Source organism: Leptopilina boulardi, unplaced genomic scaffold (assembly GCF_019393585.1).
Source record: "Leptopilina boulardi isolate dan_hultmark-lab unplaced genomic scaffold, ZJU_Lbou_2.1 LbouV2_213, whole genome shotgun sequence".
NCBI lineage: Eukaryota > Metazoa > Arthropoda > Insecta > Hymenoptera > Figitidae > Leptopilina > Leptopilina boulardi.
Window position 1 is genome coordinate 3,506,774 of NW_026137767.1, and position 22,977 is coordinate 3,529,750.

The 22,977-nt window shown below is 25.0% G+C and overlaps 5 protein-coding genes and 1 non-coding gene across 10 annotated transcripts in view; 3 read left to right on the plus strand and 3 right to left on the minus strand.

Moving 5' to 3' along the window:
- Window positions 1-44: 44 nt before the first annotated feature.
- LOC127278899 (uncharacterized) lies at window positions 45-3,930 on the plus strand. The gene is made up of 5 exons (XM_051300835.1): window positions 45-288; window positions 1,616-1,884; window positions 2,341-2,524; window positions 3,056-3,136; window positions 3,227-3,930. The coding sequence occupies exons 1-5, from the start codon at window positions 225-227 to the stop codon at window positions 3,346-3,348; spliced, it is 720 nt and encodes a 239-aa protein (XP_051156792.1). The 5' UTR covers window positions 45-224; the 3' UTR covers window positions 3,349-3,930.
- An 841-nt stretch (window positions 3,931-4,771) lies between these two features.
- On the plus strand, window positions 4,772-7,670 carry LOC127278890 (putative malate dehydrogenase 1B). The gene is made up of 7 exons (XM_051300824.1): window positions 4,772-5,090; window positions 5,308-5,511; window positions 5,582-5,901; window positions 6,183-6,472; window positions 6,535-6,692; window positions 7,049-7,178; window positions 7,392-7,670. Exons 1-7 carry the CDS (start codon window positions 4,944-4,946, stop codon window positions 7,616-7,618), a joined length of 1,476 nt encoding a protein of 491 aa, XP_051156781.1. The 5' UTR covers window positions 4,772-4,943; the 3' UTR covers window positions 7,619-7,670.
- Window positions 7,671-8,106: 436 nt separating this feature from the next.
- On the plus strand, window positions 8,107-13,918 carry LOC127278893 (protein AAR2 homolog). 2 transcript variants are annotated; one of them, XM_051300829.1, is made up of 6 exons: window positions 8,107-8,164; window positions 9,550-9,748; window positions 10,380-10,495; window positions 10,774-10,927; window positions 13,001-13,276; window positions 13,407-13,918. In XM_051300829.1, exons 2-6 carry the CDS (start codon window positions 9,558-9,560, stop codon window positions 13,816-13,818), a joined length of 1,149 nt encoding a protein of 382 aa, XP_051156786.1. In that variant the 5' UTR covers window positions 8,107-8,164; window positions 9,550-9,557; the 3' UTR covers window positions 13,819-13,918. The 2 variants fall into 2 exon arrangements, with proteins under 2 accessions (XP_051156786.1, XP_051156787.1); XM_051300830.1 differs by lacking the exon at window positions 8,107-8,164 and adding an exon at window positions 8,259-8,277.
- Window positions 13,919-14,093: 175 nt separating this feature from the next.
- On the minus strand, window positions 14,094-14,166 carry Trnav-aac (transfer RNA valine (anticodon AAC)). The gene has a single exon. It is a non-coding gene; the product is annotated as a tRNA-Val (tRNA).
- Window positions 14,167-15,228: 1,062 nt separating this feature from the next.
- On the minus strand, window positions 15,229-19,689 carry LOC127278894 (fructose-1,6-bisphosphatase 1). The gene is made up of 4 exons (XM_051300832.1): window positions 19,397-19,689; window positions 17,019-17,483; window positions 15,741-15,930; window positions 15,229-15,514 (listed from the first exon to the last, which is right to left on the minus strand). The coding sequence occupies exons 1-4, from the start codon at window positions 19,567-19,569 to the stop codon at window positions 15,323-15,325; spliced, it is 1,020 nt and encodes a 339-aa protein (XP_051156789.1). The 5' UTR covers window positions 19,570-19,689; the 3' UTR covers window positions 15,229-15,322.
- A 1,686-nt stretch (window positions 19,690-21,375) lies between these two features.
- Window positions 21,376-22,977, minus strand: part of LOC127279000 (uncharacterized) — a 163,301-nt gene continuing 161,699 nt past the window's right edge. For all 4 annotated transcript variants that reach the window (XM_051301046.1, XM_051301047.1, XM_051301045.1 and 1 more), the window contains one exon: window positions 21,376-22,162. In XM_051301046.1, coding sequence (XP_051157003.1) covers window positions 21,924-22,162 — 239 coding nt within the window. In that variant the 3' untranslated portion in view covers window positions 21,376-21,923. The remainder of the gene's footprint in view (window positions 22,163-22,977) is intronic.

Below are 22,977 nucleotides of genomic sequence, written 5' to 3' on the forward strand. Positions count from 1 at the left end.
CAAAACTTTAAAACACAGAGTGACGTACTGATCACATCAATATCAATTCTATGTTTACAGAGATTTTTAACATTTAACGGTTAAACTCAATTAAATTAAAAGTACATTATTATTATTACATGAATTTTGGATGAAATAATTTTTTCTTTTTGTAATGTAACTAGTAAATTTGTTATATTTTTCGTTCCGACAACATAAACGCTTACGAAGAGAATATATGTATTATGGCTAATATATTTAATTTGTTTGAAGATTCAACTAAACTTCTGAAAACTCCAACGGTTTTTGGTAAGTTCAATTCTTTGTTTTATATCAATAAAATAGTTTTTAATGTATTCATTGTATTTTTAACTTTAATCAAACACAAGATTACAAGATTTTAATCCAATTAAAATAGTTAATTCTATATAAAATGAAATATATTTTAACTTATTATTGGAAACTCCGACGGAATTCCGATTGGAATTTTGCAAATTTTTTTCGCTGCGTCTATTCGTCCGACTAGACGGACAAAATAATTTTTGATAATTTTGTCCGTCTACGTATATTTTAAGGAAACCTTGGAGGAAGGGGGGGTCGGAAATGCCCGAAAGTATTCTGCGGACAAAGTCGGGTGGATATAGACGGACGTTTAGACGTTTTTTGATGTCCGTCTAGCCGGACGTTCAGACACTTTGATTTTTTTTTTAATAATTAAAATTATAAGGACGATTACATTAATCCTCAATAAAAAACAAAAGCGTTGCAAAATTGAATTATGAATTTTTTTTGCTTATTTCATGAACACTTTATGGAGATTTCCTATACCCGACAATAATTAAAATTTATTTAAAAAGAATCATTTTTAATTAACATAAGAAAGTATTTTTAAAAAAATTAACCGAAATGTATTTCAGAAAACAGACAAAACAATAGTTCTCATACATTGCCTTGATAATATGCAATGATAATATAGCAAAAAAATATATAAGAAATTATTAAGAATAATTTAAAAAAAAATTTTTTTTTTGACCACCTTTTGTTTTTAGGACATAAATAATGCAATAAAAAAATATAACATCGTGCGATCATTAAAATATAAAGGAGTGAAAAAATTTACAAATTAAAAATTTTTTTGTTTCTTATATTTGTCCGTTTTTTGAAAAAAAAGCCCCTTCGTATTATGGGGTGAATAAGTCGAAAACACCCTTATTTCCCTTATCATCAAAAATATAATTTTTCTTTGACGGAAAAAAATTTCAATCATTTGCTAAAAAATTTCAAGGGGTCGGAAAACAGGTCCTATAGACCCTCCTCTTTTTTTAGAGTTAATAATGGTACTCGTTCTTTAAAAAAAAATTTTTAATCATAATTTTTATCAACACTGGAACAAAAGAATATTAATTTGCGATGGTAAAATTCACAATGTTTATGATCAACGATTAGAAAAGAAATTTTTTTAAGCCGGAAAATTATAAAATTTATTATCTAAAAAAAATGTTTTTTATAATTTGTTGGTTAATAAACATTACAAAAAATATTTCTTAAAAACTTTAATATTATTTTAATATATGTTATGTTTAATATTTAATTAAATTTAATTTAATTAATATTATGTTGATTTAAAAATTTTTAGGATCTAATGGCTTAAGTAACAAGTCTGCGCAGAGAGTAAAAAATATTGGAGCACCAGGAGCTACTCCTGCTAAAATTTTTGGACAAAAGTCTAAGGGTCTCAGTATCCGATCTTCATCTGAATTAAATATCCATTCACCATCTCCTCGATTGACTGGAACAAAAAAAAATACCGTACAATCTGAAAAATTTTTCTTAAAACCGTTGGAACCTCGTGGCAAATCTAATTCTCCAAATAGACAAAAGTCTCCGGTAAAATTATCTCCTCAGGTATGAAACATTTTATACAATTATAATTATATTTTATACCATTATTTTTATTTCTATCGAAAATAATGATTTTTTTAATACCAGATGTCTTAAAAGTCTGGACTCTGTGAGAAAAAAGAAAGTTTTGTTTGAATCATTTTTTCTGACACTATATTTTTAGTTGAAATTATTTGGATTTAAAAATATAAATTTACAATATTGACAAATATTACCTAATGAATCTAATAAGTTTCGCTTGAATCAATGACACTTCTTTCACTTTTACTTTAAATAAACAAGAAATATTAAGTTAAAAGTTTGTTATTTCTGTTAAAGAATGCATTTTCTATTTGTATGTATATGAAATTATTGCTTAAAAAGTTAGGAAATTTTGGAAATGATCCCAAAAAAGTCATCCTGTATTTGTTTGATGCTAATAGTTTAAATAATGTTGTGAATGGTTTTTATTATTGATAGAGACAATTAAAAGCTTTAAGTCCAAAATTTGTGGTGTCTACGAACCAGAAAACACAAGCTTCGGAAACACCGCAGGAATTTGTTTTTAAAAAGCCACATACTCCTCGTATGACTAAAAAATCAAATATGGACTATCCAGAACCAGAAGTTTTGGCCCCAATTGGCGATATAGAATTTGATTTATGTGAGTATTATTTGGAATTCTCTTTTTTAAAAATGTAATATGACTTATAGATAACTTGTTTCTATATGTAATATTTTTCTTCTTCGAAAACAAAAATTGAACTCAATCCATTAAGTATTTTACGAAAGAACTTAAGAAAGTTAATTATATAAAATCATGTGACTTACAATTATTAGCAATATTCCCTTAATTTAATGATAACCATAGCTATTTTAAGACACTAGATTTTTGATTCAAATAGTTGTTTGGTCAAATAAGCTTTTTTCTAGATCAACTTGAAGTTTTGCATTTATTTCTTTTATGATATCGATTTTTACTAAATAATCAACACATATTAAATTATATAATTAGTTTTTAATAAAAATTAGAGAATTAAAAAAATAATAAATATAAGCATAAATAAAAAAGAGAAAGAAGACACTCGAGTAAAATGAAAATGAATAAAAATTTGGTTCATATCTTTGTCTCAAAATATATGCTCGGATAATGGTACTTTAAAGATTAAAATTTTTTTATGTCTTTATAATACAGTTGAGGAGACGTATATGAATCTTCTAAGAACAACCAAGGGACCATTTTCTTGTTCTGATGAAGATGAAGGATTTCTCTCCGGTATGCTTTATATGGAGTTTTTAAAAATTTATTCTTTATATTTGTTAATCTATTCTTAAATTCTTATGCATTTTAAAATTATTTCTCTAGATTGTGAACCCATACCATTTGTACAAGAAGAAGTTCAATCACGTGAATCTCTTTCAGAGAACATGGAAGTTCCATTACCTGATTTGGATGAATTTTCTGATTTAGACAGTTCTGAAGAGTAGATACTATTTTAAATAGTAACTTTTTTACATACTTGTGATACAATGTTCATAAAACACCTCAAGATTAACATTAAGGATTACGAATAAGTTTTGAATTTATATTTTAGAGAGTATCAAAATTCAATGAATTATTCCTTTTAATTGAGGCAAATTGAATTTTGAATTTAAAGTCTCTCTTTTTAAAAAGAAATTGCGTTTAGTTTGTGAGCATAAGACTTAATTGACCCTTTTACTCAAACTTATGAGTTATCGTTCTATCAATCAGCAATAACGCTTTTTTTATTTTATTTTATTTTATTTTATTACACAATTTTTTTTTATAAGTTTTAGAATTTTGAAAAAATACTCTTTATGTTGATTAGAAAACGATAAAAATACATAATAAACAAAATATAGAAGGGTTAATGTACTTCCGTCATAAAAAATCATTGAAATGAAACATTCGGCAAATCTCAAAGAGACATGAGTTTTATATAAGTGGAAAATTATTTTGTTTTACGTGTCTTCGAATGTCGCTTACTTTATATCTATTTTATGTATTTATAATAACTTTAGTTTTGTAATAAATTGTGTTTTTTTGTATATTAATTTTACTTAATTTTAATATAATATTAATTGAATTTTAAGATTTTTGTTATTATAAAATATTGTTTTTGACTTTGGAGGAATGGGATAGACAAATTAAAAGTTAGTCCAACTGTATATTTTCTTATTTTTAAGTTAAAAAGCAGTGAAAGTGATAAAAATGGAAGTCATGATTTTTTAAAATTTAACGGAAGCAACAAAAAAGTTGAAATTAAATTTAAAAAATGAGTTATCTCAAAGATGGACACTTTCGATTTTTAATTTTTTTTTTACACTGCAATCTCTGATAACTGAAGAATTTTTTCCTCTATCTTCAAAAGTGGTGTTTTTAATTTTTAAATTACTATTTTTAGTTTTATTAATACGGCTCAGAATTTCAAGCAGTTATTCTTCAAATATAATCTTTTTACATTATCATTTGTTTTTTTTTAATTTTCAAAAATAATTACTGTAAATCTTTGCGTCTAGCTTAAAAATTGTAAATAGTAATTTTTAAACTAAAAACACAATTTTTGTAGATAGGGGAAAAAATTCTTCAGTCATCAGAGATTGCAGTGCAAAAAAAATTAAAAATTGAAAGTGTCCATCTTTGAGAAAAAACACTTTTTAAATTTTATTTCAACTTTTTTGTTGCTTCCCTTATAGGTACGTTATTTTTGAGCACATTTTTGAAAAATTTGAGAAAAAGTGAACAAATTTCATATACAGCATAATTTTTTATTCATTAGTACAACAGATAAAAAAATGTTTCAAAAATATACTGTCATCGATGACGTTAAATTTTAAAAAATCATAACTTCCTTCATTTTTATCAAATTAAAAATTTTAAAAATACGTATTTTCTTAGTTTTTATATAGATTTAAAAAAAATGTTTCGGGCAACAAAAAATTTTGAATGAAAATTTCTCGTGGAATGCTCCATTTATTACATATTTATTGTTGATTAATTTGTTTATTATTTACACCTAACTTCAAAATAGTTTTTTTTATAATTAGTGGAATTGTCAAAGATGGATTTGGATAAAATCACAACTGTAGTTGCCGGTTATTCAGAAGATTTGGCATTAAATCATGTTTGTTACGTTGCCGATAATCTCAGCCAAATATTACCCAATTTTTCTTTCATCAAAATTTGTGTAGATCGATCAAAATGGAAGGTAACATTTTTAGTTTTTACTCTCTCAACATAAAAATATAAATATTTTTTTAAATTTATTGTAAATAAAAATATTTTATTCTTTTTAGTAAATGTCAACATTAATTAACAATTATTTGTTTATAAATATTATATTATTTATCCTTCCGTTGACATTTATTTAATTTTTTTTAGGCGACACTAGTTTAATGTATTATACCTTATTTTTAATCATATAGGAGTGGTTACATGAAATTTGTAAAAAGAACAATTGGTCCCATAGAAAGTCACCATTAATTTGGCGCGAATACAATTTATCAAATGATCGTCAATATTACATTGGAGGAGCCACTGAATTTTGGGAATTTGTTTATGAATATTATGGAGTGAATTCTCGACTTTCCAAAAAAGAACTTGAAGCTCTTAAAAAAGATACAACTTGGGTATGTGAAAAATAAAAGTAAGCTTGAGTTATTATGGTAAAATAATTAAAAGTAAATATTGTTTTATTAGGCACAATCGAAGGATGCAAGTTTAAAATGTTCAGAAGAAGAAAAAAATAAATCTTTTTCTATAACAGTAATAGGAGCCGGTCGTTCTGCTTGTCCAGATCTTATAGCTCAAATTATAACATTAAAAGAGCTTTCAACAAAAGCACCAGGTGGAATTATTCTCAATGTATACGATGAACTGAGTTATTTTTTAAAAATTAAGGATATGCTTACAGATATTTTATCTGTTGGAGGAACTTTACGTTCTACAAATATTTTAAAAAATGTTTCTGATGGATTGAAGAATTGCGATTTACTTATAATTTTGGAACATTTAAAAATGTAATTTATTTTATTTATTACTAATTAATATTAGTCCTGGGCGGAATGATAAACCCGAATATTAGTCTTGAATTGAAATTCAGTCAGCATTCGATTTGATGTTCAATATTTAAATTAAATTAATTAATTATTTATTTCGTTCTAATTCACAGTAATTTTATTTCCAATAACTTTTTCTACCATTTTAGGTCGATTAACTTAGATTGTATTAATGTCAAATCAGATGCAGACCAAATTTCAATCGAACAGAGTTGAAATATTTTACTTTGAAATATATATAGCGAAGATATGGAAACAATCGACTCTTGGTTAATGAGAAATTATGAATCAACTTTAAAGTTAGCCAAAAATATAAAAGAACACTCACCACCGCATATGAAGGTGATATTTTGTACGATGGGTCCAGCTTGTTTTTGTGCAAGTATTATAGCAAAGGTGGCAACAAATTTAAATAAATCCAATATTGTAGTAGTGAGTACACATTATGGTCTTGAAATGTTGTATGATTTTGTAAAATCTTTGGATGTTGAGATTAAAAATGTTGGCTGTCCTCCGGTGTGGGGATATTTAGGTTTGTATAATATAAAAATTCCCAAGAAGTTAATTTTCTTAATAAAATTTTGTATTTTTCAGGCATTAATCATTATGTTGATGTTGATCATGTTGTAGAAGTTAAAAATATTTTTCTATCCAATAACATTGCTAATGGAAGTAAAAGCTCAGCAGAACTTAGGTGGCTTTTCTATCTCACCTACGATAAGAAACCTTTTGATATTCTATTAAAACGCAAGGTCAATTGATAATAATATGTTTTTTTAATTAAATGCAAAATTTATCACATTATTGGTTCCTTATAGAGATAGTATTTTAATTAAAAAAATTTTTTTTTTAATTTTAAATCTCACAGTGTGACATAAAATCGTATGGTCAGGAAAAATATTTTTCTTAAGTAATTATTTACATTATACTGAATTTGAAAATCGAGTCATATAAAACGTTTTTTTTTTTTTTTTGACAAAAAAAGCATCTTGTGAATTTTTTTCTTTTCGCGCTTTTTCTCTTTTTAATATCATCAGGAAAGAAAGCTTGTAAATTTAAAAACACAGAAAAGTCAATTAATATCTAACATGAATATTTTAATATTTAGACTATATCATTCTATGAAGTTGGCAGAACGGAAGATTTTCAAAAATGTAAAGCACTGTGTGACCTTTTAAAATTATGGTTTGGATATGAAAATGAAGATGATATTATCTCGCTTGGAATTTATTCAGATGGTATAAAAATTAATCTTTTATTTATTAACTATTTAATCAATTTAAATAGTTGAAATTGAGAATAAAAGAATATTTACAAATTAATAAAATAAATTTTGTTTATTTTGCACGTGGTTGCTATGAAAAATTTAATTAGTTGCATAAAGTGAAAGTAATTCTTTAGTATAGAAAATATTACTTTTAATATTAATATAATCTCTTCCTATAATTCAGGAACTTTTGGAATTCCAGAAGGAATTTATTTCTCTCAGCCGGTCTATTTAAAAAAAATTGAAGATAATTCTTTTGTGTGGTCGCCTTGCATTGAATTTCCTAAACCAAATCTTCCATCTGGAATGTTTGAAAATTTAGTTACCACTGCGACAATAATTGAGAGAAGTATTAATTCAAAAGATGCAGAATTTGTTTTTAAAAATACCGACAGCGAGACTTTTGCCTAAGTAACGCAATATAACTTGTATTTTGTGATTTTTACATTTAAAATTCATATTGTCAAAAAATGCAATAAATACATGATGAAACTTTAAACTCAATAAAATTTATGGTTTTAATAAGAGTACGTTTAGTTTAAAGATAATTAAATGTAGATCATTTTTATTGCACAATCCTTTGCCTGGACTCAAACATTGAAAATTTAGAAATATAATATATAAATTTTCTCTTAAAAATTTTAAGTTATATTCTCGGTTTACATTAAGCGTAGCTAATTCTTTGTCTCAAAAGGATTTATTCTTACTTTCCAATAACTCAACGCGATAATAGAATCTATTTTTTAATTCGCGACTAATATTTGTGATTATACATATATATTATATTATTTTGATTATTTTTTTTTAAATATTGAAATATCCCGCTGCGATAAATCGACACCTGATTAGATTCGATATGAGACTCTAGCGCTCCTTTCGGCGATGATCACAACTTCATCATAACAAAAATCAGGTGAGTGACAGCTGATCGAAGTCAATGAACATCACGTAAACATTGTGAGTTTCACATTATTTCATCAATATTGTTTATACAATTCTTTTTATAAACAAAAAATTAAACTATAAGTTATAGTTACTGGAATTGTGCTTGTACTTTACTATTTCAAAATGTAAAAATATACATTCTGGTTGGGGTTATATGTAGAAAAAATTTCAATCGTTTATATTAAAATAAATGTTAGAATTTTTTCCCTTCGGCTGTATTTTAAATAAATTTATTTAAAAAAGGCCTTCATATTATACATTAATTATAAAAAATTAGGTATATATTAAATCAACTGGCTTTAAAATCAATCACATCAACATCAACAAAAATGAATTCAAACAATGAATTTGGGGTCATAAAATCCTACTCCAAAACGGAAACTGTATAAGAGGTCTTTTGGGGTATTATTTCTCAATCGTCCAAGTCAGAAATTAAATTTTAATGATTTAAATTTAATAAAAAGATAAATAAAAACGAAGACATTCGGACAACAATTCTTTAATGATACTCCAACATTTCGAAATCCACAAATTTCCTCTTCAGGAAGTCTATTTAACATACATAAAAATTAAAAACCAAATTAAAATACAAATTACAAATTAATAAATTAAAATAACATAACATAGATTAGTTTACAACTAAATTACTTTACAATAACAACATAAAAATTAAAACAAAGAGAGAAATAATAATTAAACTTATTAAACATAAATTAAAATAAATTATAAAAACTAAGTTAAGATAAAAATAATATGAATAATAATTATAAAATAAACTAAAAGTAAAAAACACAATTTTTCCAGAATATTGATAAGTTAAACATCAAAAACAATTATGAAAAATAAAATTCTTTATTCGTCAATTTGTTACAATAAATCGTCAAAAATAATATATTATAATAATCGTCATCCAAACATTGGAGACATATTATATGACACTTTTTCAAATTTTTTTTTTTTTTGATAGATTGCTTTAAAATTTTTTGTAAATGTGTATTTAAAGTAATTGAGTAATATTTTAATATAATTTTACAATACAATTACCGTCAGAGTAAAACTGACCAAAAGTTGGTTATAAATAATTAAAACATAGTAATCGAATGCACTCGAACTTGATAAAGAAGTATATTTGAGATTTCTCATTGAGATTATTACAGTTTAAATAATAAAATTACTAATTATAAATTCAAAAAATTTAAAAACCGGTAATCGACAAACGTCCTTAAGTGGATGTGTTCCTTTTTAAAAATGTTATTTTACGCCTTTTAGATTTTTTTCCCACTAGGCTATTATTATGTGTTTCAATTATTGTAATTTTTGTTTTATTCACTAATAATGACAGTCAGTTTAGAATTGAAATAAATAATTTATAACAAATTATATATGAAATTTTACAGTGAAAATAATGGCATCGACTAGTACATTAGAAATAGACCAAGAAATTGCAAAGCGTCTTCTTACTGAAGGCAGCACTGTAGTTATGTTAAATGTACCTAAGGGCACAGATTTTGGAATAGACATAAAGTCTTGGAATACTGGAGAAAATTTTCGTGGCATTAAGATGATACCTCCAGGATTTCATTATGTTCATTACAGGTAATGCTTCAAAAATAATACTAATTTTGTCTTCATGAAGAAACAATTTAAATAAACTCCATTTAACGACTTAAAATTGTTATTTTCATTTCTTCTTTGAAATATTAAAAAAACTTTTTATTATTTTTTTGTTAATATTATTATTAATAATAATAATAGTAAAATAATAAAATAAAAAAATATTATTTAATAATTTTTATTGAATTCGGATAAATTCATGGATTTTCGCACCTTTTTGAAATAACCTTTTTACTTTTTTGAAGTTTGATAATTTTTTTCTTGTTGCCAGTGAGGAAAAATAGTCCAGTGACAATAAAAATAAATACATTTGAGTTACATTGTAGGCAAAATATTAAACTATTATTTAAAACAAAAACCAAATCGAAACAATTTACTATAAAAATTTTACATAGAAAAGAATTGCACGTTCTATATTTACCTCTGATGTTCCATAATTACCCTGTCGACGGTAATATATTTAATATTTAATATCAAAGCTTTAAGTAAATAAATTCCTGGAATAAATTTTCGAAATGTAACTTCTGCCCATTGAGTAAAAACACTTCATTCAATGTCAATCAAAAATATATGAAGATTTTATAAAGATCTTATTTAAATTATGTTATCACAGTGCTGTTGATAAATTTGGAGAAATATCTCCAAGAATTGGTTTCATTCGGTGGTTCAAAAAAGCAGAATTTATAGTTAAACGTTGGGACACCAAAGAAGAGACTCTCAGCTCAGAACGTAAGTAAATATTTTATATAAATTCAGGGTGTCTAAAAAAAAAAATTAAAATTTTTTAATCTAAAAATACTTGAATGGTTTTTATTACCATTTGTTACTACCATTAAAAATTAATTTATGGTTAAATATGTCGGTTACCATATTTTTGTCCAAAAAAGTCAAAAAATGTCAGGGAAAAGTCAGGGAATTTTTTTCTCAATCCTTGTTAGACACCCTGAAATTTTTTTTGCATTATATCAATTATTTAATTTTAATAAATATAATTTGTTTAAGAACAGCCGTACCTGAGGAAACAATACAAAGTTTAAAGGACAATTTGTTAGATTTGGACAGATATTTAGGACCTTATCCTTATGATACATGGAAACAATGGCAAGAATTGACAAATAGAATTGACTCCGATATTGTGGATAGATGTGCACCAGCTTGTGGGTTTGTATCTTTTTCGTTAAATATTTTTGAGGAGTAAGTTTTCAAAAATTTATAAATCCATATATTGTTATTTCGAGAAATTTAAACAAATTACATTTCTCACATAACCACTTAACTTAATTTTAAGGAAGAAAAATTATAATAAATTACACAGGCACACAAAAAGTAAAATGTGGTTTGGCCGAGACACTACACTAGTCTATTTTCATGTATTTTTTCACGCTGAATCCGAATCCGAAGTCAGAATTATCAGATTGGCTTTTATTTTTGAGATAAACTCAAAAAACTGCTCAGAAAGAAAAATAAAATCAAAAAGTTAAAAAATTTTTGAATGTCACTGCGATAGTGTAATTCCATGTATTTTTTGTCGCTGAATCCGAATCCAAAGTCAGAATTGTTACATTCGCTCAAATTTTTGAGATAATTGCAAAAAAAACGCAAGTAACAAAAAATTCAAAATACTCAAAATCAGTTTTTTGGAATTATCTTCAAAATTTGAGCGAATCTGTCAATTCTGACTTCGAATTCGGATTCCGCGTGAAAAAATACATGAAAATGCACTATCGTAGTGTTTCGGCAAAAAAAATTTCTTTGAGCTAAAATCGCTAAAAACTGATAAAAATTCTGAATTAGGGGCACAGATAATTTTTTTTTGCCGAAACACTACGATAGTGCATTTTCATGTATTTTTTCACGTTGAATCCGAATTCGAAGTCAGAATTGACAAATTGGCTCAAATTTTGAAGATAATTCCAAAAAACTGATTTTGAGTATTTTGAGTTTTTTGTTACTTGCGTTTTTTTGCAATTATCTCAAAAATTTGAGCAAATCTAGCAATTCTGACTTTGGATTCGGATTCAGCGACAAAAAATACATGGGATTACACTATCGCAGTGACATTCAAATATTTTTTAACTTATTGATTTTATTTTTCTTTCTGAGCAGTTTTTTGAGTTTATCTCAAAAATAAAAGCTAATCTGATAATTCTGACTTCGGATTCGGATTCAGCGTGAAAAAATACTTGGAATTAGTCTAGTGTAGTGTCTCGGCCAAACAGCTTTTTATTTTTTGTGTGCCTGTGTTATTTTATATAAAAATATTTTTTGGATTCAATACGTTTTGTTTTTAATTAAAGTCTAATTGAAGAATTTTATGGTTTTGATAATTTTTTCTAGCAAAAAGAATTAAAATTATAAATTATTATTATTATAAAATTAGTTAAGTCAAAATGTTTTTAAATTGAAAATTCTTTGTTAATAATTTTTTTTCTTAAATTCTTCAGTAACTGATCGATTAGTAAGGACTTTATTATGTTTAATCTGCATTTATCTCCACTTTTTTGAAAAATGGATTTATCGACTTTTGAAAATAATTTGTCTCTTTATTTCTAGAGATTATTTTGAGTCATTTAAGTCTTTTTTCATTGAATTAAACATGTAAAATTAAGAAAAAGTGAATGTTTTTTACATTTTCTCATATCTTTTAGATGTCTTTCAATTTCTTGTAATTTTTAGTAATTTTTTTACAAGTTTTGACTAATGTTCAGGTTTTTCAGTAATATTCTTATTAATTTCTGAGTTTTGAGATACATATTTCGATTTTTTGCATTTGAATCATATATATGAAATTGTGCTTCACATATTTTAAGGTAGTATTACAGTTTATACCGTCAAAAAAATCAATTTTTTTTGTATTTTCCTGTTCCAAATCATCTTGGAAGTATAATCCCAAAATATTAAATCAATATTCTACAAAATATAAAAAAGTTACAGAACAAAATGCAGCGTAGTCTATTTATGCGTACAGAACCAGTTTTGCGTTTTTGTTTAAAAAAACAAGTATAATTTGTTTACTTAAAAATTTACAAAATTTTCTTGTGCATCATTCAAAAGAGTGGTTTTTGGCAGAAAAACATATTTTTTTTTACAGAATTTAATTTAAAGTTTAAGAAAAAAAATTTTGTTTGAACCCTTTTTTTTACTGCTTGAAAACTGTAATACTACCTTAAAGAAACTTATGAAGAATATAACTGCAGATTTCTTTATAAAAGTTAAAATTTGTTTTTTTTCAAGGTTTATTCATTCAGCTTTGGAATTAGAAAATTTTGACGATAAATCTAGACCAAGGGGTTTAGAGAATAGTAGGAAAAGAAAAAGAGGTGTTTGCCTATCGGTGGAACAGAAAGAAGAGGAATTATTGCCACAATTAAAACCAAAGCCAGGGACAGAACTTAGGTTAACAGAATTGCCAGATGCACAATATCCAGAAGGTTCGACGCCCGCAGAAATTACAAAACATTCTATGGATTCTACTTATACATTGGATCTTTTTCTAAGCAAATTGAAACAGTGAGTATAAAAATTATTCGATTTTAAAGTTCGGTTCATTGTAATTTCTACTTTATAAAATTTGGTTAAATAGAAATTTGACCTTATCTTTAAAGAAATTATAATAATGAATTAAATTGAAATATTTCAGACCTATCGAAGTGATTGGTGAAGTACAATTGGCATTTGTTTGTTTCCTCGTTGGTCAAAGTTTAGATGCTTTCGAACATTGGAAATTATTAGTGTCTTTAATATGTCGAGCAGATTGTGCAATTTCTATACGTCGTCAAATTTACACGGAATTCCTGAGAACACTTGAAGTTCAGCTTGCATTGATTCCAGAGGAAGTCTTGTATGACATAGTTGCCAGTAACAATTTTGTATATCATAATCTTCGAATACTTTTCGCAAATATAGAAGCAAATGGTGATGTTGATGCACGATTAAAATCCGAAGCCTCTCGAATGCGAGAAAGAATTTCCAATAAATTTATGTGGGACTTTTCCAATTTACAAGAAGAGAACGAAGACGATGCACCGGTTGTCGTTGACATGGATGAATAATGAAAAACACAATAATTATTTATACATTACATTTGTAAATATATCAATATTACTATTATTATTCTAAAATAATAATGAAAAATATTTTCGTTCCTTTTTATTCGTCATTGTTATTTTTTATTTAATATAATAAAAATATTTTCTATCATGGGAGATACTTCGCTAGCGAAAATATAGTAAGGTCATATTTAAAATTATAACTAAAATAAAAGTAAATTTTATGATAAAATAATTTTTTAAGATTTCAGAATTTGATTAAAAAAAGTACAAAAAAATGTTTCCGCCCGGGATCGAACCGGGGACCTTCCGCGTGTTAGGCGGATGTGATAACCACTACACCACGGAAACTATATGGGAGACTTTTGGAACAGTAAATCTTGACTAGGAATGAAATATCTATTTCTTTTCGAACTGCAACATATTAATAATAAGGTAATTTCAATATATAAATTTTAAAAAAATTTAATTTAAATTTAATTTCAAGAATCATGATACTGCAAACAGGATTGAAACATATAGGACAAAGCATCATTTTAAAAAATCATGCAATTATTTTTAAAAATGTCCAAAAATTTGTTGTTTCTTAACATTTTTGAATTTAAAACTGTCATAATAATATTTTATTTTTGTTAGTGAAAAGTTCACAAATAGAGTGTAATCAATATGAAATTTTAAATAATCTATATTTAAGTTGGATGTGATAGTTTAAAAGTTAAATAAATATTTTTAAACAAATATTTCAAAAAAGTTATCAATGACAACCTTTTTAATTTTTCAAAATTATTGTAATAACTTTTTTCAAAAGGCTCAAATTTCTTTTAAAAAGCAACTTTGTTTTAAAATACAAAAAAACTATATTTTTATACTTTAAAATACGACCTCACATTTTTTTTAAACATTTTTTTATTAAATGTTTAATCAAACCAATTGTTGTAGAAACTTCAAGACTTTATTTTATACATTTGAAATTTGTCTTTAAAAACGTTATTAGATAGATAGTTATTACTATTATGTCGACATTTAAATATCAATAAAATCTCATATTATTACGAGTTAACTCAAATAAAAGAAAAAAAAAAATACAAAATCTGAATTCCAGTATTTTTTCAAGTAAATATTTTCTGAATGTGAATAATATTTTAAAAAACATTATTTCTATGATAATTTTCCTCATTTTTGCAGAATTGATACTTTTGATGAGTTTCGATATTTTTTTAATATTAATGTATAATAATATTGTTAAAAATATAGTATAAAAAATTTCTATACTAAAATAAATAAAAATGGATATTATTGGGAATGGTGACAATTAATAAACATACAACTTTTTATAAAAACGTTAGCACTGCCCAGAGACTTCTTTTACCTATTAATATTATAGAGGAACATAAAGTAAAGAAAGTCAGAAAATAATATTAACAGATTTACACAACTTTATTAGAAATATCTTCAACATTATACATTATAAAAAAGAAAATTTCAAATTTTTTTCAGACGCGTCACTTTATTTGCTTTTATGTTTTTTAATATGTTGTAATACATCTTCTACATCCTCTTTTGATCCCAAGAAAATGGCAGATCTCTGATGAATATTTGATGGAATTATGTCTAAAATATCTACTTCGCCATTAGATGCAAGACCTCCTGCCTGAGATACTATAAATGCCATTGGAATGCATTCATACAGCAAACGAAGCTGAAATTAAATAAAAATTAACCTCATCTTCATTTTGCTAATTGAATTATCGACTATTTTTAGGTCACGTAATTTCACATGTAAATATTCTTTGTAAATTTTTCTCGTAAAATACCTTATATGGAATGAGAAAAGGCAAGTTACTTACTTACATGTATATTTTCTTAAAAAATATGAAATCCAATTGTTGAAAATTGACTAGCAAAAAAATATTTGTAAAACTTACTTTTCCATTTGGATTATCATTTGTCGCCGGATACATGAAAATCCCTCCATATTTTATTGTCCTGTGTACATCGGCGACCATTGAACCAACGTACCGTGCACTGTATGGTTTTCCACTGGTCGGATACTTTTTTGAATGAATATATTCCTTAATCTCTGGACCCAATGATTTTTCGTTACCTTCATTGATGCTATTTTAAAATATCAAAAATATTACTTTTCCACTGTCATTATTAAATTTCATTTAATCTTTTACGTCCGAGAAATATTACAGAACATTCGGATAAATATTTTTAATTAGTTTACTCCAACGTTTCGAAATCTAAATTTTTTTTCTCTCCAGGGAGTCTATTAAAAATACATAAAATATAATTGCCAAACAAATAATATAAAGAAAAATAAAAATAAAATCTAAACCAAAATTAAAAGGTTGTATAAAAAATTAAAATAATTAAATTAAATAATAAAATAAATGAATAGAGAATTAAAATATGTAAAGTCGATTTTTTTTAAATTTTCATAAATTTATAATAATTTAATTCTATTTCCATTAACTGTAGTAAATTTCTATTAACAATTGTTATTAGATATTAAAAGTAAAATTTAATAATTCCTTAATATGTTGTTTTAAAAGAAATTTTCAAGTTTGATTTATGCAAATTATTTACGAATTCAGAATTTTATCAAAGTTTGAAGTTAAAATGGTTAAAAAAAATTCATTTACTTTTTGAAAATAGTATATTTTATGGGAAATGGAGAAATTTTTACCTAAAAATATTTAAATTAATTGAATTTTAGAAGAACTTGATACTTAAAAGAATTTTAGGCAATAATTAAATTTTATAGAATTTTTAAATGAAAAATGTTTTAAATAATTAAGTTTTCGAAGAATGTTTTTAAATATATTGAAAATAATTAATTTTGCAAAGACTATTTAGATTCAAATTTTCAATATAATTAAATTTTTGGAAGATCAGGTACATATTTTGTTTTTAATTTAATAAGTAAATTAATATTTAATTTTATTTTGTAAAATAAGTCGGAAAAAGTCGTACAATCAGAGACTTGTATTTCCTATGTATATTTTTTAGTTTTGACTCTCCAAACTTTATATTTCTCAATTTTATTTATTGGAATTTTTTTTTTTTTTTTGCACTATTTATTTGGCATTTATATTTTATGTATTTTTTGGTAGTCTCTCTGAAGAGGAAATAATTTAAATTTCTAAATGTTGGAATAAAGAAATGAAAACTATTTGTCCGAATGATTATTTTAATACCTGTATATTTTTCCTTTCTTTGGTATCTGCATGTTTCTCTCGGTCAATATAAATTCTCCAATGGCTGGATCATAAGTGAATCCATTAACACCTTGACCAATTGAGAGAACCATCATTGTGGCAGATCCATAAAGTGCATAACCAGCAGCAACTAAATTTCTACCTGGCTGAAGGGCATCTTTAACTGATGGCATTTCGGTATTATCGGATTTTCTATAGATTCCAAAAATAGATCCCACGGACACTAGACAATCAATGTTGGATGATCCGTCAAGTGGATCAAAACAAACAATATATTTTCCATGTTTCTCACAATCGACTTCAATGGCTGTTGGATTTTCTTCACTAACAAGTAAACATGTGGTGAATGAGGATGTTACCATATTAATGAATAATTCATTGCTGAGTACATCCAACTTTTTTACTTCTTCCCCTTGGACATTTGTTGTGCCAGCAATTCCATACCTACGACATTTCATAATAATTTCCATTATATGCTTTGAAGCAATCAAATCCTCAAGATAATTAATTTGTTAGTAAAATTAAATTCGGACTATTTTCACTATTTTTCAACGCCAATTTTTTTTTATAAGCTTTTTTTAATGATTTTTTAGAATTCCTCTTATAGATTTTCAAAAATTTTAATTTAAAAAAAAAGGAAAAAATGTGTTGAAATTTCATTAATCTCTCCTCTTAAATATTGAACTACTTTTACAACTTTTGCTATATTTCATGGCTAATTTTTTTACATGCTTTTTAACGATTCTTTAGAATCTCTCGTATGGATTTTAAAAAAATTTATTTTTTTGACCACTTTGTATGTTTTTAGAACCCAAATGACGCATTAAAAAAAAATATAAGATCGTGCCATCATTAAAATTTTAAATGGTCAAAATAAAACTCGTGCCTTCCTTTAAAGATATTTTTAAAATATTAAAAATGATCCTTTTTTTATTGACTTAAATAGTTTTTTCATATATATATATATGTATATAAAAGAAAGAAAATTAGTCTGTCCGAAACAAAGTTGTAAACATGATATGGTAAGGAGATTATCTTTAATAAAAGCCAAGGTTTATGAGATAGTATTTATTGATAGGTCAAAACTACATACAAAGATAACTCCATTATTAAAAATCAATGATTCAATATTACTTCATTAATCAAAATAAAATATTTAAATATATAGAATGTAAAATACAAATGTTGTAATAATAAATAATAATATATTTTTTTATTAGTCGTCTACCATAATATAGATATAATTTCTGAGAAATGGAATAATTTAAACTTAAAATTTTCGATAAACCAGACACTTCATTACGAGTTCCACTGTTATGTATGTATCAGGAAACTTCTAGAAAGTGATATGGTGCTATAGGAAATATTATAATACTTAAAAATATATGCATTGCGGGATATAAAGTCAATTTAAATTTTTAACAATACATTGACATTGTATTTTACAAAATTGTTAATATTGTTAAAAAAAATAATAAAGAAAAACTTATTTTAAGATTTTTTTTCAATATTTTATGTTACTATATCATTATTACAGATTATATCATTCAGTGAAACTTATGACTGATGTGCGAGTACAACAAAATTCAGGGCCGAAAATTTTTAGCGCTATTTATAGTTTTCAGCAGTGTGATAAGTAAAAAATATGGTCATGCAGATGATACAAATGTATTTGTCATTTAAAAGAAAATATTATGTATGGAAAGAAATTAGTGCAGGTGTTTTAAAACAAATAACAATGGAAAAAATATATTATAAAGAAAACTAAGTAGTACGATTTTTTTTATAATAATTGTGAAAATAACTTGGAAAGATTACGTACGGCGAAATTTTTTAAAATGAAAAATTTACAAAGTAATTTTCAATATCTAAAAAACATATTTTTATTTTAATTATTTATTTTATATTTTATTTACGATTTCATTTATTTAATGCATTTTATATTTTAAATATTTTTAAACAAAATAATAATTTTCTATACAATTGGAATTATTCAAAATAATTTGCATTATTGTTTATATCTTTGCAGTGAAAGTTGAATTACAAAAATTGAAAAATTCTAATTACTATTATACCTGTTAAAAATTGTTTAAATTTATTTTTTGTTGTTCTGGTATCCTTAAATAAATTAATGTAAAAAATTTAACATTTTTGAAATATTTAATTGAAAAGTTGCCAAAATAACTTCTCATTGATTTCTGCTTTTAATAAATGAAAGTAATATTTTTGCGTTTAAAGATGTTTTTAATTCCTTAAAAAATGTATACATTCTAAGGCTATTTTTTATTTAGTAAGATTATTTATACTGTAAATAAATAAATATTTGAAGCATTTTCGAATACAGTTTCTGTACTCACATGTTAGCAATACCGGCTTTTCTTACAGCTGAGCTGATAGCTTTCACAGCTGTTTGAATGCTATTCAACAATTGTGAGAGATCACCAGTTGCAGTTGGTACTTTTCGTTGTTCAGCAAGAACAAAACGAGTTAAAGACATACAATTGGAATCAAAAGAACTTTTTGATTCCATTTTGTCCCTTTGGTTTTGCTGCAAACTTGTTTTTAAATTTATGTTAAATCAAATGAAATGAAAGTGGTGTCAAGTATTACGTATTGCTGTCGTAACGTTCTTAAACACACTGAAACATATACATTTGTTCAGACCTATCAAAAGTATCAACCAACTACGAAACATCATATTAAGGGGAGGGACAGGCGAAATTTTAACTCAACAAAATTAATTAATATAATTTAAAAATTTGTTAATAATTTTTAAAATAAGTCAAAATTCTGGAAAAATTAAAATTTCAACTCTCATAATTTCTATTATTTTTCATTGATAACTTTTTTTTTGTCAATTTGAGAACAGTTTAACAATAACAATTATTTAAATTGTTTAAACAATCTTAGAAAGTCATGTATATATATAAATAATAATACTTATTTTAGTTAATAGTAAAAAAATCCAGTAGAGAAATCAAATAAAATTAATAATAAGCAATATTAAAAAAATATATTTAATTTTTTTGCATTTTTGGAGGTTTTTGAGTTCCTTTAAAAAATAGTAAACAATAAAAATTTTATAAATAATAAATTGTAAGTTATTCTTTGAACATTTCTGAAGAAAATTTGAGTAGTCCGGTCAAAAAATGTTGATTTTTAACGATTGTGCAGTAAATCTAGAAATAATTTCGTTTACAATATAAAATAATATATTCAAGGGGTTTGTGATACCATTAAATATTTATTAAAATCAATATGAAAAAATATTTATCCCTTTTTTCCATTTAGAACAAAATTTTGACAGAATGATAAAAAATCGAAAATTAAAATTTTACCATAATAGAAATTATTATTTTACCACGAGTTGCACATGAAATTTTCTCCAACGTCTTGAGAGAAAATGCATTTTCGGATATCTTTATAATTTTATTTAATTTCCAGGAAAATAGTTTTTTGATCTAATTTATGTTCTCTCTAAATCTGAATTAGTAAAAAAGTTTACTAATTTGAATTAGTGACTCAATTTTTGCTTCTCAATTAGTAAAATTTTACTAATTATTAGTAACTTTTACTAAGAATTAGTAAAATTTAACTAATTCTAAAGCAAAAAGTTAGTCACTAATTTAAATTAGTAAACATTTTTACTGATTCAGATTTAGAGAGTTCTTAAGGAGGTTCATCCCTTCAAGCGGTACTCATTCTATTAGGGGTTTTCCGTAAGTTTAAAACCGACAGCTATAGTCCATAAAAGTTGAGCTCCACTGGCCAATTTAGAGGTTAATTTGCCGTTTCTCCTCTTCTTTCTTTTATTTACATGGGATAAGTTCAAAAGTTGCTAACTTTGATTAACATTTACTTCACAACCAAACGGTAAAAAAATTTCATATTTTTGTAAAAACTGTTAAAACTCATAATTTAAAACATATTAGTTTTTGAAAAAAATCTGTAGAACCGTTTTTTTTAATTAATGAAAACATGGTCATTTTTCATGTTTTTTCACTGTTCCCATGTAAAACTTCAAACTTTATCAATTTTTATCTTGAAAATGATACGGTAAAATTCAATAAAATTTGAACAACACATGTAAAGTGATGTCAATAATACATCTTAAAATTTTTTAAAAAATCTGTAGAAAATCGATTTTGGGATGAACCTCCTTAAAATAAAAAAAAAATTCTGAGCTAGCGTAAAATAATTAATAAATATTTTCTAAATAAAGAACAATGTATGATTCTCCCTTGCCAATTACCTTAACTCGAGTCTTTTCTATCTTCGTGAATAAATATAAGGGATTTAAATATATCAAAGGCATAAAATAAATAATAACAGTAAGTTTTATTTATTTATTATTTATTTAATATACGTTTACATAAGTATTGATAATTAAGTTTATTTACAATTTATCCTAAGAGAGGACGGATGGACTATAGAAATAAATCATTAGCCTTTTATTAGATAAAAAAATGTACAATTGTCTAAAAGTAAGAAAGCTAGATTAGACTAATTCGTTTGACTTTACACAGCAAGTAAGTTTGCGATTGATTACATATATATATATTAAAGGTACAAATCCTCCAGGGACTAGAGTCGATACTTATAAGAAAATATATAAGATGTTAAAAGTAAGTTTGCAAAGTCTTTTCACGCATACCTAGATAATGGAAAGTACCATCACCATAAATAGTAAGTGCTACAATGCTCATCATTATATCAAATACACTTTTTCCATCATGATCAATCGTACCCTGAGAAGGAAAAAAAATAAGTCAATGGAGGAAATGCTTGGAAATACAAGACTGGTCAATACAGGACGCGAGTTGCCCGAGATTGTAATTCCCAAATAGGTTAATTATAAAATAATCATTCTATGAGTTTTTTCTTTTATGACAAATGATAGTCGGGCGATGGTTCAGCCACTGATTCGGTGGTGAACAAGGGATTTGGAAATTCTGGTGGATGTGGCAGTGGCCCAGCTGTTTTTGGTTGACGACGATATGCCAAGAGCCAACAGGAAACAGCTATCGCTACGGCGACTAATGCCAGCAATGCAGTTATAACTAATGAGATTACAAATCCAACCATTGATACGCATATATCTTCCACTCGTTGAGCTGAAGGAGCTGAAACATTATTAATCAATTGAATAAATAATTCAGAGTTTCCATTAGCAAATTTATTTGTTTACGTTTGGAAAATTATCATTTTTATGGGTTATTATCATTTAAACGTCAAACTTTGTGATGTCTGTGTTTTATTTTTCTTTAATTTTTTCTAATTTTCAAGATTTATAAATTTTTTTTTTAAATTAACAAAAAGAATAATTCAATTCAATAAGTCTACAAAATACAATGTACATAATTTTATACTTTTATACATTAGAAATAACTGTAAAAAAAATTGAAAATTCTTAAGGTCATGTCATTGTTGTAATTTTCAATGGAAATATTTTCCACAGGATTTCTCGTAAAATACTTAATAGATTGAGTTAAAATTTTGTCGAACATTCAAAATTAGTATAAGGATTCGTTATCATGTGCCAGAGTACATTAATATTTTGTCAAAAAATTTATTCTTAAAAAATTGCATATTTGCGGAATTATCTAAAATCGTATTGTCGCGCCATATTAAATTTTCTTTAAATATGTAATTTTTTGACAAAATATTAATTCTCTGGTACATAACGGCAATTCCTTATTCTGTTTTTGAGTTCACCATAACATTTTAGCTCAATCTATCAATTATTTTTAGAATATACTTTCTTAGACGATTGATTTTTATTGCGAATAAATAGTGTAAATTAATTTAAAAATTTTCTTTAAATATTTATTGAAAATAAAAAAAAGGGAAAATTTTTTAAAGAATATTTTGTTTTTAATTTGAAAGAGTAATATAAATATTGCTTACGTTCAATTTATAATTTATTTTATTAATTATG

What these genes read in the sequence shown, in the direction of transcription:
- LOC127278890 (XM_051300824.1), top strand. Translation starts at nt 4,944, where the DNA reads ATGGATTTGGATAAAATCACAACTGTAGTTGCCGGTTATTCAGAAGAT. An exon ending in TAGATCGATCAAAATGGAAG is followed by an intron (nt 5,091 to 5,307) that starts GTAACATTTTTA and finishes TTAATCATATAG; the next exon opens with GAGTGGTTACATGAAATTTG. An exon ending in ATTTTGGAACATTTAAAAAT is followed by an intron (nt 5,902 to 6,182) that starts GTAATTTATTTT and finishes AAATATATATAG; the next exon opens with CGAAGATATGGAAACAATCG.
- LOC127278894 (XM_051300832.1), bottom strand. Translation starts at nt 19,569, where the DNA reads ATGGAATCAAAAAGTTCTTTTGATTCCAATTGTATGTCTTTAACTCGT. An exon ending in AAGAAAGGAAAAATATACAG is followed by an intron (nt 15,931 to 17,018) that starts GTATTAAAATAA and finishes ATTTTAAAATAG; the next exon opens with CATCAATGAAGGTAACGAAA. An exon ending in ATGATAATCCAAATGGAAAA is followed by an intron (nt 15,515 to 15,740) that starts GTAAGTTTTACA and finishes ATTTAATTTCAG; the next exon opens with CTTCGTTTGCTGTATGAATG.
- LOC127278899 (XM_051300835.1), top strand. Translation starts at nt 225, where the DNA reads ATGGCTAATATATTTAATTTGTTTGAAGATTCAACTAAACTTCTGAAA. An exon ending in CGGTAAAATTATCTCCTCAG is followed by an intron (nt 1,885 to 2,340) that starts GTATGAAACATT and finishes TATTATTGATAG; the next exon opens with AGACAATTAAAAGCTTTAAG. An exon ending in AGATGAAGGATTTCTCTCCG is followed by an intron (nt 3,137 to 3,226) that starts GTATGCTTTATA and finishes TTATTTCTCTAG; the next exon opens with ATTGTGAACCCATACCATTT.
- LOC127278893 (XM_051300829.1), top strand. Translation starts at nt 9,558, where the DNA reads ATGGCATCGACTAGTACATTAGAAATAGACCAAGAAATTGCAAAGCGT. An exon ending in TTTCATTATGTTCATTACAG is followed by an intron (nt 9,749 to 10,379) that starts GTAATGCTTCAA and finishes ATGTTATCACAG; the next exon opens with TGCTGTTGATAAATTTGGAG. An exon ending in AGAGACTCTCAGCTCAGAAC is followed by an intron (nt 10,496 to 10,773) that starts GTAAGTAAATAT and finishes GTTTAAGAACAG; the next exon opens with CCGTACCTGAGGAAACAATA.